The sequence below is a fragment of the Dermacentor andersoni genome, chromosome 3, assembly GCF_023375885.2.
Source record: "Dermacentor andersoni chromosome 3, qqDerAnde1_hic_scaffold, whole genome shotgun sequence".
Lineage (NCBI taxonomy): Eukaryota > Metazoa > Arthropoda > Arachnida > Ixodida > Ixodidae > Dermacentor > Dermacentor andersoni.
Genome location: NC_092816.1, coordinates 22,419,008 through 22,435,882, shown reverse-complemented (window position 1 = coordinate 22,435,882; position 16,875 = coordinate 22,419,008). Strand labels below are relative to the sequence as shown.

At 45.8% G+C, this 16,875-nt stretch overlaps 1 protein-coding gene across 1 annotated transcript in view; it reads right to left on the bottom strand.

Moving 5' to 3' along the window:
• Positions 1 to 16,875, bottom strand: part of LOC126519053 (high affinity nerve growth factor receptor-like) — a 176,867-nt gene that overhangs the window by 42,767 nt on the left and 117,225 nt on the right. The window contains exons 3-5 of the mRNA XM_050168668.3: positions 11,992 to 12,063; positions 6,452 to 6,520; positions 2,960 to 3,129 (exon numbers count right to left, since the gene is read on the bottom strand). Coding sequence (XP_050024625.1) covers positions 2,960 to 3,129; positions 6,452 to 6,520; positions 11,992 to 12,063 — 311 coding nt within the window. The remainder of the gene's footprint in view (positions 1 to 2,959; positions 3,130 to 6,451; positions 6,521 to 11,991; positions 12,064 to 16,875) is intronic.

Genomic DNA, 16,875 nt, shown 5'->3' with positions numbered 1-16,875 from the left:
ACCTGCACCTCTGTCGTGTCACCCGGCTTAAACATTAGGTTCGGCCAAGGAGGAGGAGGAGGAGGAGGAGGAGGAGGAGGAGGAGGAGGAGTGTTGCTTGTTGCAAGCGAATCCGGCCTTAACGTTTCCAAGAGTATGGTTTTCGTCGTACGAGTCTTCCATTTATTAGATTTCTTTGCGATATCTGGGAGAAATCTGGAAGGAATTCTCGAACTCGGGAGAACTTGTGAAGAAACAAACAAAGCGTTTTTCTGTCTTTTCAGAAGACGAGATCGAGAAAAAAGAATCCGCCTCCATTCCACTCTGTGAAAGTGCGTGTACAGCGAAGCTGTTGCCGACGTTAGACACGCACAGCCGACGTTAGACAAGCACCACAACCACAAAGGACAGATACACTGTGCCCACGTACATCACGTGCGCACGCACGCGTGCGGAAGTGCAGCATACATCCTTTTTCGTCCAGGCACTCCGCCAAGCGCAAGTGTCTTATTGAACTAACAGAATTTTTGCGACAGAAAATTCCTAAATTGCGATTTATACAAAAGCTGCAGGAATTATACCTTCGGATAGTAATCACGTTACACCATATACGACAAAACATAATTCTATTATGCAGAACCTCAAAGACAAAAAGACCTTCTCCAGCTGCTATTTGAGGTCTGTCTGAGTGGCCGCGGCCGCTAGGTGGCGGCACCAGTTTTAGATGAGCACGAGCCGACGAAAAATCTCGACCAACTAGAGGCTAATACCTTCGCTGTAAAATAACCTTCCTTTTCCACGTTGTGCTGTTAAACTAATGAACGTTTTTACGAGCGACATTATGCGACTTAAATAACGTCTGGAGCATGCATAAACGGGAGTCGTCGAACTGACGGAGACCAGTACTCATGCGCAAGGCGAAAGGTATTTGTTTCAGTAAGCACTGTTTGTTTCATAGGTTTTGTAGTGAGGCCGATTGCCTTAAATTTTTTAATACACTATTGGTTCAGCGCTTGCCAAATAAAAGACCTTTTCTGAGTTTCGATTGATTTATTTCAATGTGATAGGCGATTTCTTTTTATTAATTGTATTTAAAAAGAGGTTGGGCAGCCTCTCCACTGACATGACAATTATGCTCGAAACGATGATCATATGTGAAACAAAGATTAAAAAAAATATACGTTATGTCATTTTTAAAGTCAAATCACACAAATTATGAATTTTGGCAGCTATTTTCTCACCAGCCTTACCATAAAAAGTAATTACTAAATGGTTAAAGAACAAGAGATTATACGAGAAAGCCTCAAAATAAGTCTTTCTCATCACCCGTTTCTTATTCATTGTAATAGTGGAACCGGAGTTCGCTCTAAGACAGACATGCCCACGTTAGAAAATAATGTATCTGAATAAATTTCTTAAGTTAAGGAAAATAATATAATTCTAAAGCCTGTCGGAAAGGAAATTTCGACGTATCGCGTGAAATATTGTATTAAACGAGTCTAAAAGTCCTAAATTAAAAAAAAAAAGACAAGAAAGCATGCAGTTCAAATATGCGTAATTCCGCACCGAAACAGCTACCTTAATTCTGCAAGCTTATCTATTAGATCGTTCAAAACAGACATACGCCGTATGTTTGCTTGCACTTACACGTAGTTGTTATCGAGTTTCCACAAGTTCTGCACAATCTCTGTCCACAAATCAGTCGCATAGCTTCGTGTAATATCCCATTCTTTTTCGCTTCATACGACCTAATTGATGCAGTTTACCGTACTGAGATGTCTATTTTTGTTCCAAAGTTAGGGGGTTGTAAATGTCCTGCTTCCTGCTATAAAACATATATTTTTTTTGGTTTTCGTTTGTTTTTCTAAAATATTGTCTTAGACAAAAAAGAAAGTATGAACTCATTCTGAAAGTCTCATGATCTTTAAAGCTGTCATCATCTTCAATATTATTAGTAGGCAAAACTATTAGTGCTTCCTAAACTAGAGTGTGCTGCAACCGTGTAGTACCCACATCATGAAAACCAAATTTTTTCGCTGGAGCTTTTTCAAAATAATTCAGTGCAATTAGTTTCAATTATTCTATCTTTTTTACCGTACTGCTAGTATAACCTCAAAGAAAGTGAATCTAGCGCTTCCATCAGTTGCGTCACGTAGAACAACAGCACGTTTGACTCCGTTTCAAAATCTGGTATCACCATCTCCCTTTTGAGTGACACCATTTTTTCAACCTCATTACGTGCGCGTCGCATCCATTATCGCGCCAAGGTAATAAGTGAAGAGGCAATACTGAAGCTTTCAGTCAGTCTTTTTTCTTTATCTCAGAACATCGTAATAATTGAATCATTTTCCTAGAGGCACAGCCGCCATTGTCGATAACAAACTATTCAGATAACATTTCATAATTGGGAATTATGAATACATTATTAAATTTAAATTTTCTGTCAAAACTACAATTTGATTATGAGGTACGCCACAGTGGGATACTCCGGAACAATTTAGATCACCTGATGTTCTTTAACATGCACATGAATATAAGTACAAGTACTTTTTTTTTTTTTCCTTTCGCCTCCATCGAAAGGCGGTCGTTATCGAGCCCTCGATCTGCAGCTCATCAACGCAAGACCACAGCCACTTCTTCTTTTAGCCAGCCTCAGCGGAGGGTAGCAAACCGGAAGTGTCTCTTCCGGTTAAACTCCCTGCCTTCCCCATTTCATTTCTCTCTCTCTCTCTCTCTCTCTCGTAGTTGTGCCTTCCGTTCCACCACACTTCTGTAACGCCCTTCGGCCTAGATCACGACATAATTAAGACAAACAAAAAGTGCCTATCTCAAATGCGGCACACCTATTGAAAATCGACTCGGCAATGTAGTTTCTTCGTTCCCGTGTATTTGCGTACATAGACCTCGAATGAGACCTTCCTCCTAGGAGAAGGGGAGCAAGGAAAGCGCGGCCGACTGACAGCGTCTCGCGCACACCTACCGCATCCGGTGATGGGGTAGGTGGCCAGGAGCAGCGGCTGCGCACTGCCATCTGGCGGCCAGCACTCGATCTTGTTGCCTAGAGGCCCGAAGATGCTGCTGTTGCGCGCGATCTGCTGCTGGATCCACTTGCTGCTGCAGTTGCACGAGAGCCTGTTGTCGCTGATCAGCCTGCAAGCGGTGGGACAGGAGGCGAACCACATGAAGCGCGGTGATGGCGAACATTTCGTCGCCACGAACCGCTGCCGAGACGGGGTGTGCCGAAGAACAGAAAGCTGCGGATGGGAGATGAGGAGGACTCGAGAAGGAAATATCACTCCGCGCGACTCAATTTTAAGTACACATAGCTCTGCCTTTGAGTCTCTCTTCATTATTGCGGTGCCCTTATACTTCTTGTTTACCCGCTGCACAGAATTTTTGCTTCCTCTCTCCACTCAATCATTTTTCGAAATAACTCAACAGCGATTGGGTTGTCAGCGGCTCATTTAGGAGAGACCAACATTGCTGTTTTGTTTCCCTTGTTTGAAGTGCATCCATAACTCTCTAGTTAGCGCGCTAATATATCGCCTTTAGGTTTACTTACCTCAAAAAAAAAAAAAAAGAACACACTTCTGATACTTTCAAGGAGAGAGGGCGAGACTATACTGCAGGTGCGTTGTAGGCGCCTTGATATTTTTTGTATATTACATAATTTAGCAATCAAGTAGAATATAGTAGACTGCGAAAGCATCCGACGGATTCCTCTATTTATTTTCTTTTCAGAAATAATAAAAAAGGCAGGCACCTAATCAGTAAAACCGCTGCCTCGGTCGGAAGCGATTGCTGATTGAGCGGAAGCGATCCGACCGAAAAATTGCACCATTCCCGAAGGAAGCTGCAGAGTTTAGATGAGGAACGCTCCACTGCCTGTATGATATAACAGTGCGCTGCCTTAAATGAAACTATTGTCGCCTAATTGCTTTTCAGCACCGAATCACGGGGAAAAGAAAAACACGGGGAACAAAGGGAACACAGGAATCCGCAGATGAGCTAATTACGTTCGCTATTGTACGCAATGTTATGACTTAGAAAGGCTAGATCTAGCCCAGGTTTGGACAATTCTTGTTCTACAGGGGCTTGCATGAGGCACAGGGGCCCGGGCCAGTTGAGGTGAGGTAACAGAGTTTTTGTCGTACTTATGTTAACTGTTTCTCATTACTTTTTTTTGTTGACACATGCAGAAATGTATTGAGATCAGGTAATGAAATGTGTAATATGTTGGCTTTAAACCAGTAGACGGATAGTTTTCGAGGCTATGGATTGAGCTCGGTGGTCCGGCTGGGGCGCAGATGGAGGGTCGCAGTTGGCTCGCGGACCGTATCTTGCCCGCGTCGGATCTAGTCGAAGAACGTGATGCAGCGCACGCTTTAGCAAGGTGATCGAAATCAAGAAGGTGGTGTGCAGACAGATAATAGAAAGCACATCTTGAAAAGTAAGTGTTCGAGCTTCACTTAGAGCACTGAAGACACCAGCTAAGACTGAATGAATGAAGGATCGTCTTTGCTTATTGAAAAAATGAAGAATCGTATTTGTTCATTGGAAAAAAAATCCATACTTTGGCCGCACTTGAGACAACATGATAACAACTACATCGTTTTACAATTAGAACATTTTGCGTCTGAAATAAACTTTGCAACCTGATGTCATTCTTCTAAATTATTAATAAATGTAGGAGAAAAAAGGGCGACTGAAGAAAGCTTGGCTCCAATGAGAGAAGTACAGGCTTTTGAGAGTAACACCGCCGACAATCGAACAGCTTCATAATTAAGCTTATTATTTGTTCAGGTCATTTTGCTACGATCATCCAGCTTGTTATGATGGCTTCATGGACTTTTGGTCAGCACACAGTACTATTAATGACAATGAAATTTTTATCATTTGTATGCTTCCGCCTTCTGACTGATCTCCAGTTTAGTCAAATCTGACCCCAACGCATCATTGCTTTGATGAAATAATATGGGGAGCCTGAACGAATGCAACTCTTGCTCTTAGTCTAAAATCACCGCACAAGAAACCTTTAGAAAAGTCTTTCACTTAAAGAAAAAAGTAAGAAGGGAAGAATATGCATTCAAGTCAGTGTCATCAACTTATTTCTTTTGTTTCGTTTCTGCACTGCTGTTAGGGTGCAGAATCGTGTCTGTACCTTGTGTTTGAAGGTGTAATGATTGTAAAAAATGTAAGATTGTGTACGTGTTCTTTAGTGAACACTGGCAATTTTGACGGTTACTTACGTTATTGTATGTATATTTGTAACCCTATTTTACGAAGTCGACGCGGAATGGTCAAACTTTCGTAAAATCGAGAATGTCGTAAAATCGAACCATACAATGCCTCGGTCAAACAGTGAAATTATTTATCTGGTATGAAGCAAAGAAATGTCTACTTAGTTACAAACTCAACGAAACCAAAAAAAAAAAGAAAGAAATGATTAGATACTGCTACAATATAGCGTAATCACATCTACAGCTGCCCTGCAGGAGCTCGCGAGTGCGTTATCACCCACAAGCAATCGCGAGGTAGGTGTACACGATATTTCCTCTACAATCAGTTAGGTAGGCTCATATAAGTGCAGTTGAGTTTTTCTCTTTTTTTCTAGATAAGGAAATAAAGTCGGTGGGGTTCAACGTGGCTTGAACCTAGTTATACGAGCGAAAACTCTGTTAAGCATGGTTAGATGCGGTTCTCCAGTGCTTCTTCCCGGCGAGCTATATCGGCATGGTGCTCAGCCTGGTGCCTGTGGCGAAGAGTTGACGCACTCGCACCAGCGCGTGCTTCATCCATGGCGAGACTGAGCGAGTGCCGGCGAGGCAACCCTCGCCTAGTCACGTGGTGTACAGCGGCGAGGCTCGAGCAAGCCCACCTGCGACGCCTCCTTGCAGTGAATCACGTGACGTGACGTCACACTTCCACACTTGCGCGCCGACGGCTGAAGGTCAAACGCACGCCGAGATTGACCTTGGAAGTTGTACCTCAAGGAGCAGAGCTATGGCCCTAAAGACACAGCTGTAGTTGGTGTAGCTCTCTCTGTGGCGCCCTGAGCTGTTCCCCTTTTTTTGGATCGGCTTCGCAAAACCGGAAGCGATCGTCAACTTTCCTTCGTAGAATTGAATTACTAAATACATTAAATCGAATAGCAAACATTTTGTAATTTTGAGTGTTCATAAAATGAAGAAATTGGTAATATTCGACTTCATAAATTCTCAGTTCAACTGTATGTTTCCTTTTTGGTATCTACATACTCTCTTGTAAGCTGATTGGAGCTGTAGGTCGTATTTTTTAGTTCATCAAGCGTCTGTTCAATAAATATCCCGCTGCCTTGAAGAGCCCTCAGACTTAGTGAAGCTACATGTAACTGTATTTCGCTTGCAAGACCCTCGACAAGTTGCAAGAAATGAAACAGTTCTGAACTTCTAAACACCAACCGGCCTCCCAAAAAGCCGGTAACCTTACTTACAGCTCTATAGTTTGTAGTCCCTCGATGGCAGTCCAGGCGATCGCTTCTATCTGGTTGAACCTTAGATCGCTGAAATAGAATCAAAGACAAGTACAAATGTCACACCACTTCTGGAGTGTATCGCGCCATCTGGAACAGTGTTCATCATTACGACCTAGCATAACATTTTTGTGAAAGAGCAGGTAATCTAGACCATCATGGCATATCGAATAGGCTCATTCAAAGGGCGTTTTTTGCGCTTTAAACACACAGCAGTTCCGGCCCATGCGACATAAATGATATAGGGTAAGTCGGATACTCCAGAGAGATATGCACATAATAAATGTTTCAGACATGCAATAAAAGTCGATAAAAGGCGAGGCGGGCTGTAATGTGCGTTGCTTGTACATAGCGGGGATAAATGGCTGCCGAAGCCATCGCTTGCCTCGCGCGCATTGTGAAACCGGACATCTATTTATATGTAAGTGCGTGTGTTCTGCGGGGCACATTATTTATATACGGTCGAAATGGTTCTTCAGCTATTTCCTGTCTGAAGAGCGTGGACTACTGACCTAGTCTGCGTGTGCCGCCTGCGTATATGCTGGCTCCTCTGTCGTTCTCTTCTCGCATATCTCACCGCGTTCTTTTGTCGTAGTGCTGCAATGTAATTGTTTACTCGCGTTCACGATGTCTTTCATCGGTTGGAGGCTAGAGACAGTTGCATAAAATGTGCCAGAAGCGGCTCAACCACTTTCAGCTTGCCCTGTCCTGCTGCGTTTTGCATGCAACCCACTTCGCGTGATTTCTATTTTTTCCCCGTTCCTGACGAGCAGTTTCTTGATCAACACGCGGGAGAGCCCTCTTTTTCACATTGTTCCAAAGCACTAAGCCAGAAAAAAAAAACTACAGAATTGTTGCTTAAGTTTGCTGTTTGTTAAACATGAGGCAGTTGAAAGACATTAAAAGAAGAATCCCAGAAAATGACAGGAACGAAAAAGAAAGCCGAGTAAAATTCTCAAAGCACAGTGACTTTCCTTGATCAAGTTGCGAAACATCCTGAATTTCAACTCATTAAAGGCTGCAAATAAGTCTGAGCAGAAATGAGTATTTCTACGAAATATGAATAAATAAGCTATCAGTGGTTTAGCTGCGCCGCATAAACACTTGAGTGAACGGCCACCGGCTGCGTTACGGACGACAGCAAACAAATCCGCACAACACTTTTATGTGTGTCTATGCGTTCGTGCGCGCGTCTGCGTGGGCGTCTTAATGTGTTTCTCATAAATCTTGTCTCGGACACTAGCCCCCCCCCCCCTCCACCCCCGTTACCTCTCCCTTTTTATCGTTACTCGTTCACTTTCCACTGCAGAACGATCTTGTGGGCAGAGCTAGCGAATAGACACCACTCACAATTTTAGATATATGAGTTTTTAACCCATATAAACCGGAGATGTGACAACGGATTCGGCCATTTAATAATCGTGTCTTACGATATTCCAGTAAACGGGCCCGCGCACCAAATAACCGGTCAAAGAATAAGCTGAAGCTCGCTTATGGTTGCTATATGTTTACTACGCTCTTATATGCTCAGCAGGGTAAAAAATTAAGAAGAAAACCATTGAGAAGGCCGCTTTTCAAGGCGCTTAGTTCATACCAACTCGGTAAACTTCCATTGCTTTTGAAGGACCTTTCAAGTAAGTGAAAGGTAACCGCATCGAACAACTATTAAGCATTCGTTTCGAAAGAAAGCTGACTAACGCAGCATTATTTATTCTGTACACCAATGTTCGCCAGGATTGGACAAGAAGAAAAAAAAGATAAAATGTCCGAACTCGAAAAGTTGACTTAAACGCAGGTTAGTTACGTCGCCATAAAGCTACTTCATAAAAAACTTTTTTTTTTTTTTTGCGTTCAGTTGTGCGGAATCTGAACCGACGCCGGGAACGCAAGAGAACCGTCTCGCAAGCGTTAAGTTTGCTTTTTGACGCAGCTCAGCTGTGCTGCTAAGAAGCGAGAGGGTTTTCATTGCCTGACACGTGTCGGAGTGAACACAAGGCAGGTACAAGGATTTCAGAGACATGTCGCACCGAAGCTAGAGAGGAACAGCGATCTAACGTTTTTCAAAGCAGATATTTCGCACTCTTAGCTCCGCTCTGGGCATGGCCCTGAATACCACTTTGAGTACTCTCTTTGAAACGACCTTGTTCTAAAGGCGACCTTGAAAAAGGAGGTTCAGTAGCGAGCTTGCTCGCCCACACAATAATGTGAGAACTGGCGGGAATAGCTACAATGGCACCTCTTTAACAGGTTTGTCAATAACAGGTCTCAGCTTGTACTAAGAACTAGCATCAGTGAGAAGACGTTGAGGTTAACGTCCTCAAGTTTTTAATGAAGCAAACTTTAGAGGTGTTCCCGCAAAATCATTAAACGCAGGGAGAGAGGGAGAGAGATGGAGAGACTGACATATAGTTTAACAAAGCACACATTCGATTGCTTTCTCTACTCTTTACAGAAACAAGGACATGCAAACTGATGAAAAAGGCACCAAGGTTAAAATATTGAACCTATTTTCGCCTTGGTGCCTCTTTCGCGCTTACGACAGTGCGACGAGAGAGGAAAAGAGAAATGAACGAGATGCGAAAGGCAGGGAGCTTAACTGGAAGATAGATATCCAGTTTGCTACCCTGCATTGGGGAAGGGGTAAGTGGCGAGATAAAGATGGAGGAGAAAAGCACACACAGAAAAAGAGAGAGACATGAAAAAACAAACAAATAGCAAACAAACAAACAAACAAACATCAATACACTCAAAGTAACGCGGCACTGTCACAATACCTCTACTGACGAGGGAAGGTAAGGCGTGTGCATTTGTTTGGAATAAACCTGAACTAATGAGAAATTCGGACCTTGTGATGAGGTTTCGAAAACTCCACATTAAGTAAGGAGGCTTTGGTAACAGGGGATTGTGCTGGCCTTGTCACAGGAGGATATTACAGCTGTATAACAAACGTTCGCTAAAAATTACCCTACAGACGTTGATGAAGAATAGGCTCACTTGCCTAAACAGCCTAACCACCTTCTGACGCTTCATTTTCGTTCAGAATTGACTCTAAACGAATACCCATTTTCCAGTTCATTTCATTCTCTCGGAACGTTGACGTTTAGCAGAGACTCAAGCTTTGATCATTTATTAAACTCGCGGAAGTTTGTACCGCGCTTCGGGCCGAGCGAAAGTGGTTCCGGTACTCATAGCGGCAGCAGGACTCAGCGACGTTTTGTACGAAGTCTGGAACATGCGAGCACGTTTGCCTTGATAGGTATGCGTTATGCGCGCACAGTGTTTGCGCAGCGGTGGATAAGTGTATGTAAATGTTGCTTGATATTTCGCCGCTCACTCGGAGAAGCAGAACGCCAGGCTAACATATCCAACCTTTCGCTCAAGCCAGCAGGTTCTTATGTCTACAAAATTAGTACCCTTAGGTTAGTAGGCGTAACGATCGGGGCGATGTATAGTCTGCCTATGCCAATATAAATAAAGGTAACGTAACAGCGGGTGCCGAAGGTGTAGTATACCTAGTTGATGACAAGGTGGGTGCGCGTTTCCGTCCTTTCGGCGGAGCTTCCTCGAAACGATCTCGCCCTAACACACGTTCGCATATCGCGGCCGAAGCAAGTAATACCGACTTCGCTCGTGGCAGAACGGCGTGAAGGCAAAGGAAGCCGCGACTTCCTTCGTGTTAGTGCGCGCGTGTGTGCAGCCGCAAACACAGCATGTTCGCGCTTCGACGCCCGCTGAGCTCCCCGCTCACTGAGATCGCGGGAGATCCCTGTGGAAATAACGGACACCGAGGCTGTCGCGAGGCGGTCGTCCCATGCCGCCTCGAAATCACGCACGCTCTCCCTCACCCTCTAACACGCGCCCTCTCTCTCTCTCGCTCTATGAAGACGGCCGGATTAATGAAAACAACGGCCTCGGTCCGCGGGTCTCCGTTGTTCAATGTCGACGAGCAAATGGGAGTGCCGCTGTCAGCTCTGAGCGCGTTATTTTCAAGGTCGCGTAAGAATTGATGACCCCCGCGTCGGGGCCGCTGGTTTGTTGTTCGCCCGAGAGCGAATTGGCTTTCGCGAGCGAGATATGCTTTCGGTAGAAAGAAGACCTTTCGGGAAGCAGTCGCCTAGCGGGAATCGGGGGTGAGTGCCCAGTAGGTTCAGCGCAGAGGTCGACGGCGACGGACGGAGTGCCTCGACGGGCGCAAAAGCGATATGCGAGTCCCCGAAAAAAAGAAAAAGAGAGAGAGAGAGAGAGAGAGAGTAACAGAAAGAGAAGTATATGACGGGCAGCGAGTTCATGCGGCGCTGACGCACGCTTGAATCCGTCTCCGCACCAGGCCTTTTGTTAATATGAAGCAGTGTATACGGGCTCTGCCGTCGGCGCGCTTCCAATCTTGAGGCGCGCACTTTATTTTACAGCTCGCGCCGCCGGCGTGATGGAGTCTCGGAAAAGCACAGCCCTTTGATACGTCGAGATCAGGTGCACTTTCTCATATACGGTTCACGCTCTCTGCCGACGGCGCCCGATTTTTCGTGGCGTCCTCTGTTTTCATTCTTTTTCGGCAATCTGACGAGACACTGGGAGTGAACGACAGTTTCTTGCGAAAGGAAGAAAGACAGTAAAGAAAAACGACGATCCTTGCTGCCGAGCTTGTTGCAGCAACATCGTCCTAACTCATTCACATTGCGATCTGGCGCGGCCTTGCTCTCAGGCGTCAGGCTTTGCACGCTACGCAAGAGCAATAGCCGTGTTTGAAAGTGAGCGGAGTGCCTTCACGTCACAGTCTGTTAGAAAAATGCGGAGGCGGCCAGGCGGCATATATGTCAAGACGACCGTAGAGTGCCTATATCTCCGTCTAAATTTGGCGTCTATACTTCGCAGTAACAATGGCTGATCCCGGCTTCCTGTCTGCTTTTTTTTTAACTTGAGCACGGAGTGACTGACTCGACTGCTGTAAATTGCAATGTTCGACGAGGCCTGTTGCATATACTATCGTGAAATGTGGGCGGCGAAGTATGTACGAGTAAACAGAATATTTCGCAGTCTGAAGTATCGCGCATTCTGCGCTGTCAGTAGCAATGTTTGAGAACAATAATACCTCTATAATCTAATAAAGCGAGCGGAGTCAGCCTTCCTACTTTATTACATATGAAATTAAAGAAGAATAAACGAAGTGACGGAGCAGGAAAATTTGGCATTTTTTATTTTACTATTTCTTCAGGTCATCTTGCCCTGTTCATATGACAATCCGATGCCGTGAAAAAAATCGACGATGAACGTTTTCAAGATTACTGACATAAACAAACAAATCAACCAACCAATTGTAAAAATTTGCCAAAAACTGCGCATCTGCTTCAAGTTCCTCGCAGGTGCGAATGACCACTCAGATGAAAAAGAAAAAAGAAAGAAAGAAAAAAAGGACACATTGTTTGGAGGGAGATAACAAGATAGGCTAAGAGATAGTTCGAGACTTCCTTCCTGTCAGATCTGATCATTGTCGCACCACTTACATTTTCTGGATTTCCTGGTTGTGCTGGAAGGCTTTAGGAGAGACGTATTTCAGGCCACATTTGTGAACAGTCCTGTGAAGAAAGAAAGAAGAAAAGAACAAGAGCCCCATGCAGACGATCGCATAAACGAAAAGCAAGCAATGCACCATAGTGACTGTGTCACGATGTATGATTCACATTGTTGTTCGGCATCTTGCTACATATGGTCATTTAACTGCGCTAGTTGAGAGAGCAACAGATCGCTAGCTACATAAACAGCGGAACACGGGTGATGCATGTGGTGCACCGGTGTGAGGCGAGTCGTAGTAAGATAGAGTGATGAAGTTGATTTCTATAATTCTTTAAGTAAGACGGTCAGCAAACGATACCCAAATTACGTCTAGGCGGCCCCAGACCGGGCCTCCCTATCGCCGGATTCCAAATAAAGTTATCACATCATCATCATCACAATTACGTCACCGTAAGCCATAGAAAGAGAGCGAAAAACATTTACACAATGAAAAAGAAATGGCAGCGCAAAAACCCTTCCTGACCAAGCGAGTGAGCGAACAGGTTTCTAGCGTTGCAGGTCCGTCTAACACTTTTCCTAATAAAAAAATTGCAACGTGTCTATTACTCACGATTGCGTTCGCGAGAGTTACGTTTTCCAGACCAGTCACCTGAAAACGCATCTGATGGACGATGCGCGGGCCATCAAGGATCTGAGGCGAGAGCATTGTTGAGAACTCAACCATATGAGAGCAGCGCATCGACCCCATTCCTTACTGAATGTTTGCATTGCTACAGCAACCATTACTCGCCGGGCGATCACCCGCTACTGGATAACTTGTCGTGTTAGTTGGTGCTTGCTAAAGTACTTAACGTAGCACAACGACAAAAACAAGACTTAGAGACACCTCACAGGAGCCAATCATCGGCATCGCAACGCCTGCGACGTGTATTTATTCGTGGTTAAAATTAGAAATTACATTAAGGGGTTTCACGTGCCAAAATCGCGATCTCATTATGAAGCACGCCTTAGTGTGGGACTCCGGAAATTTGGACCATCTGGTTTATATTAACATGTACCTAAATCTAAGTACACGGGTCTTTTCGCATTTCACCCTCATGGAAATGCGGCCGCTGTGGTCGGGATTTCGTGGTTGTGTCGTTGGGCTACGTGATGTGCTTAAGTTCACAGGCAGTTAAACGTCTAAACTTTCCTAGTTAGACAAACAGTTAAAGTTTCCCTCATCGCCACATCCCCTTCCGCTTGCTGACGGAAGTATTCCACGGAAATGTTTAAGTTGCGCTCATACTGCGAGCGGAAAAACCCCTGCGAGTTTTCATCGCTAAGGATTTACCTTTCAAGGTCGCCTCGTCAAGCGGTGTAAAACGAAAGGCCCACGCCGGCAAAACGCGTTTCTATAGTTGCGGAAGAAAAAAAGAAATAAAGAGATGAAGCCAGAAGGAATGCAAAAGAAAATAACCTATATAAAGAGGTAGGTTAATCCACGAAATCCGAACAGTGGCCCACTTATTCCGGCCGGGGCTTAGTGCTCGTGCTTTCCCGGTCGCTAACAAGGACAAGACCTGTGGGCGCACAGTTCTTCGTCGAAGACGTTCTTCAAAGGCGCACACACACAGAAAAAAAAAAGAGAGATACAGATCGCTTATTTAACTTTTTTTATAAATATTTGCTGGATCTCATGTTCATGGCGGAAGCCGCGACAAAGAACGAAGACGTTTGTCGTCAAGGTGGCGACACTGGGCTTTAGATGAATGTAGATATACACAAGAAAAACAGGAAGACAGATAGAGAGCAGTACCGAGAACTACGAGAGAAGAGCGAAAGACATAGAAAAAAAGAGTTCAGAAGACACTCGCAGCGACATGACGGCTAAAGACTATAGCATACTCGTTACACAGAAGGGACCGACACAGAGGCAAGCGATTCATCAGCCTGGCCGCTCCAGAGCGTGCTCGCGCGCATAAAATCTGGCGAAGCGGCGGACAGTATATACCAAGAAGACGAGATTTCCCTGGCACACTGGTTGTCGTAAAAGAAGCTGCGAGGACGGCGTCTCCGTTCGTCCTTCGGCTTTACAGCCGCTCGCATGAACTGCTGCCGGCTCACACGCACAAAGCTGTTCGCCCTCCCCCTCTTCCCTTCCTTTCTTGTGAGTCCCGGTATCTGCTCTTGCCTTTCTGCCACGACTACGTCGTGCCCCCACTCGCGACGCCAGCCCGTCGTCCCCACGAACCACGTGCTCCACTTTTCAGTGGCCGGGCGATTAATCCACCGGATTCTCAACAAAGACAAGGAGAGCTACGTCTTGCGGGATTCTTGACCGTAGAGCCCCGCACAAACCACCGCCCTAATACCTGCGTTACGCTGACCTGCGGAGAGCTAGTGCTCCGAGCTAGATTAGGCCGCCTTTCAGCTTCGCGTCTGCTGCCGCGTGATACTTATCTGTTAGAACGCGGAATAAAAACCGGCCCTGCTTCGTCCATAAAAGGGGGGACGATAATTCGTAGCGTGGACGACGTCTTGACTAGGACAGGTTTAGGATAAAATTCACAATCAAGTTTTGTAACCGCGGACGCTTCGCGGCTGTAGCCGGTGCGTTCTTCACGAAATGAGCTTGACGCAATGAAAAACAGAGAGAGAGAGAGAGAGAGAGAAAGGCAAAGGAAAGACAGGGAGGTTAACCAGAGATTATTTCCGGTTGGCTACCATGTACTGGGGGAGGAGCAAAGTGATGCGATAGGCGAGAGAGAGAAAAGGATAAAAAAATGAAGAAAAAAGAAACACGCACACGCACACACACACGCACTCGCACGCACACGCACGCACACGCATACGCACACGTACACACACACGCACACACGCGCACACACACGCACACGCACACACACACAGCAACACACACACACACACACACACACACACACACACACACACACACACACACACACACACACACACACACACACACACACACACACACACACACACACACACACACACACACACACACACACACACACACACACACACACACACACACACACACACACACACACACACACACACACACACACACACACACACACACACACACACACACACACACACACACACACACACACACACACACACACACACACACACACACACACACACACACACACACACACACACACACACACACACACACACACACACACACACACACACACACACACACACACACACACACACACACACACACACACACACACACACACACACACACACACACACACACACACACACACACACACACACACACACACACACACACACACACACACACACACACACACACACACACACACACACACACACACACACAGAGCGCGACCTGTTTCTGCGGGGATTGTCACGCAGCCCGCAAAGGCGTTCCTAGTGTTATGCAGTGTCACCGTGCAATCCTATGTCACACAGTGTAAAATCACAATTTGTCAGAAAGTCCCGTGTCTTTTAAGTACCGCAGCAGCTCCTTCATAGCGGATCGCGCTGATGTTCGCGTAGGCCAGTTTCCAAGGATCTTCTTTTCTGTCATTGGGCGCTTGTCCAGTTTGTCTAGAATGGCTGAGAGGCCTGCTCTTTGTGGGTTGAAACAAGGGCACTTACAAAGAAGGTGCGCGATTGTTTCATTGCACCCGCAGAAGTCACAAAGCGGGCTGTTGGCCATTCAGATAAGAAAGGAATACGCATTTGAAGATGCTATTCCTAGCCATAGACGGACTAGAAGGGTGTAGTTACGTCGTGGAAGGTCGGGCGGAATACGGAGCTGTAGATTAGGGTCCGGGGTATGAAGGCGCGTACTTGTGAACTTGGATGAATTCCATTGAGATAATGTCAGGTCACGCGCAAGTGCGGAATGTTCTTTCACTGAGTGGGCTCTCGAAAGAAGAATGGCAAGACAGTTGACGCCGTCATGGGCAGATCTAAACAGCGTAACAACAGGCGAGTAGATGACACCGGAAGGATTAGTTTCCGTTTCAGTTTATCTTATTCGTAAAAAAAAAAAGAAAAAAAAACATGCATGTGTACATGAATAAACAGAATGAGGTCCCAGAGCGCATAGCTGAAAGGAGACCTCCTGTCATAAAATTATGTTACGCAAAATGAACGCTGACACATTGCTAGTACATATTGTAAGCTCTACCTACTTGTAGTTAAATAACAGTTTTCGTAGTAGACTGCAAGGATACCCATCAAGGAGGTACGCATCTTTGTGAAAACTATATAAGCACCAGTGAAAGCCCTTCCAAGCTTTACTGTGCGATGAGCATGTCGGAGTTGCCCGCCATGTTTGTGACTGGTGTTCGCAACAGTTCAAAGCGCACGTGATTTCACCGCGAACACAGCATCCCTTCGACCATCGCACAACGGAGTTAATGCACGCGCTTTCGGTATCGTTACGAACCCGAGCTAATCACCACGCGCGCTCCTATGTAGCCCCTCGCTCCAAGCTTGCCGGTGCGCTCTCACAACAACTGAACGTACAATATGTGACAGTGCATATCATTTACTAACTCCTACGCTTTCCTCGTTGGAATGGCCAACAGCCCCACATGCGACACACGCAGCTGTGACGAGACGCTCACACGCGTAGTCTGTGTCTGCCCGCGCTGTAACGCAGAGAGGCAAGTGGTGTGCACAGCGCTGGACCAACTGGGCAATTGTCCCCTATCCGAAGAGATGGTTCTAGACCAGTGCTCCCAAAGAAGCTCCGCGCAGGAGGCTTTATTCGAGCTACTCAGGTTCCTGAAATGTACGGGCTCAGGACGACAGGATCCTTCTCAGGACGACAGGAGCCTTCTCGGTGTGTTTCCTCTTTATTGTATTCCTGC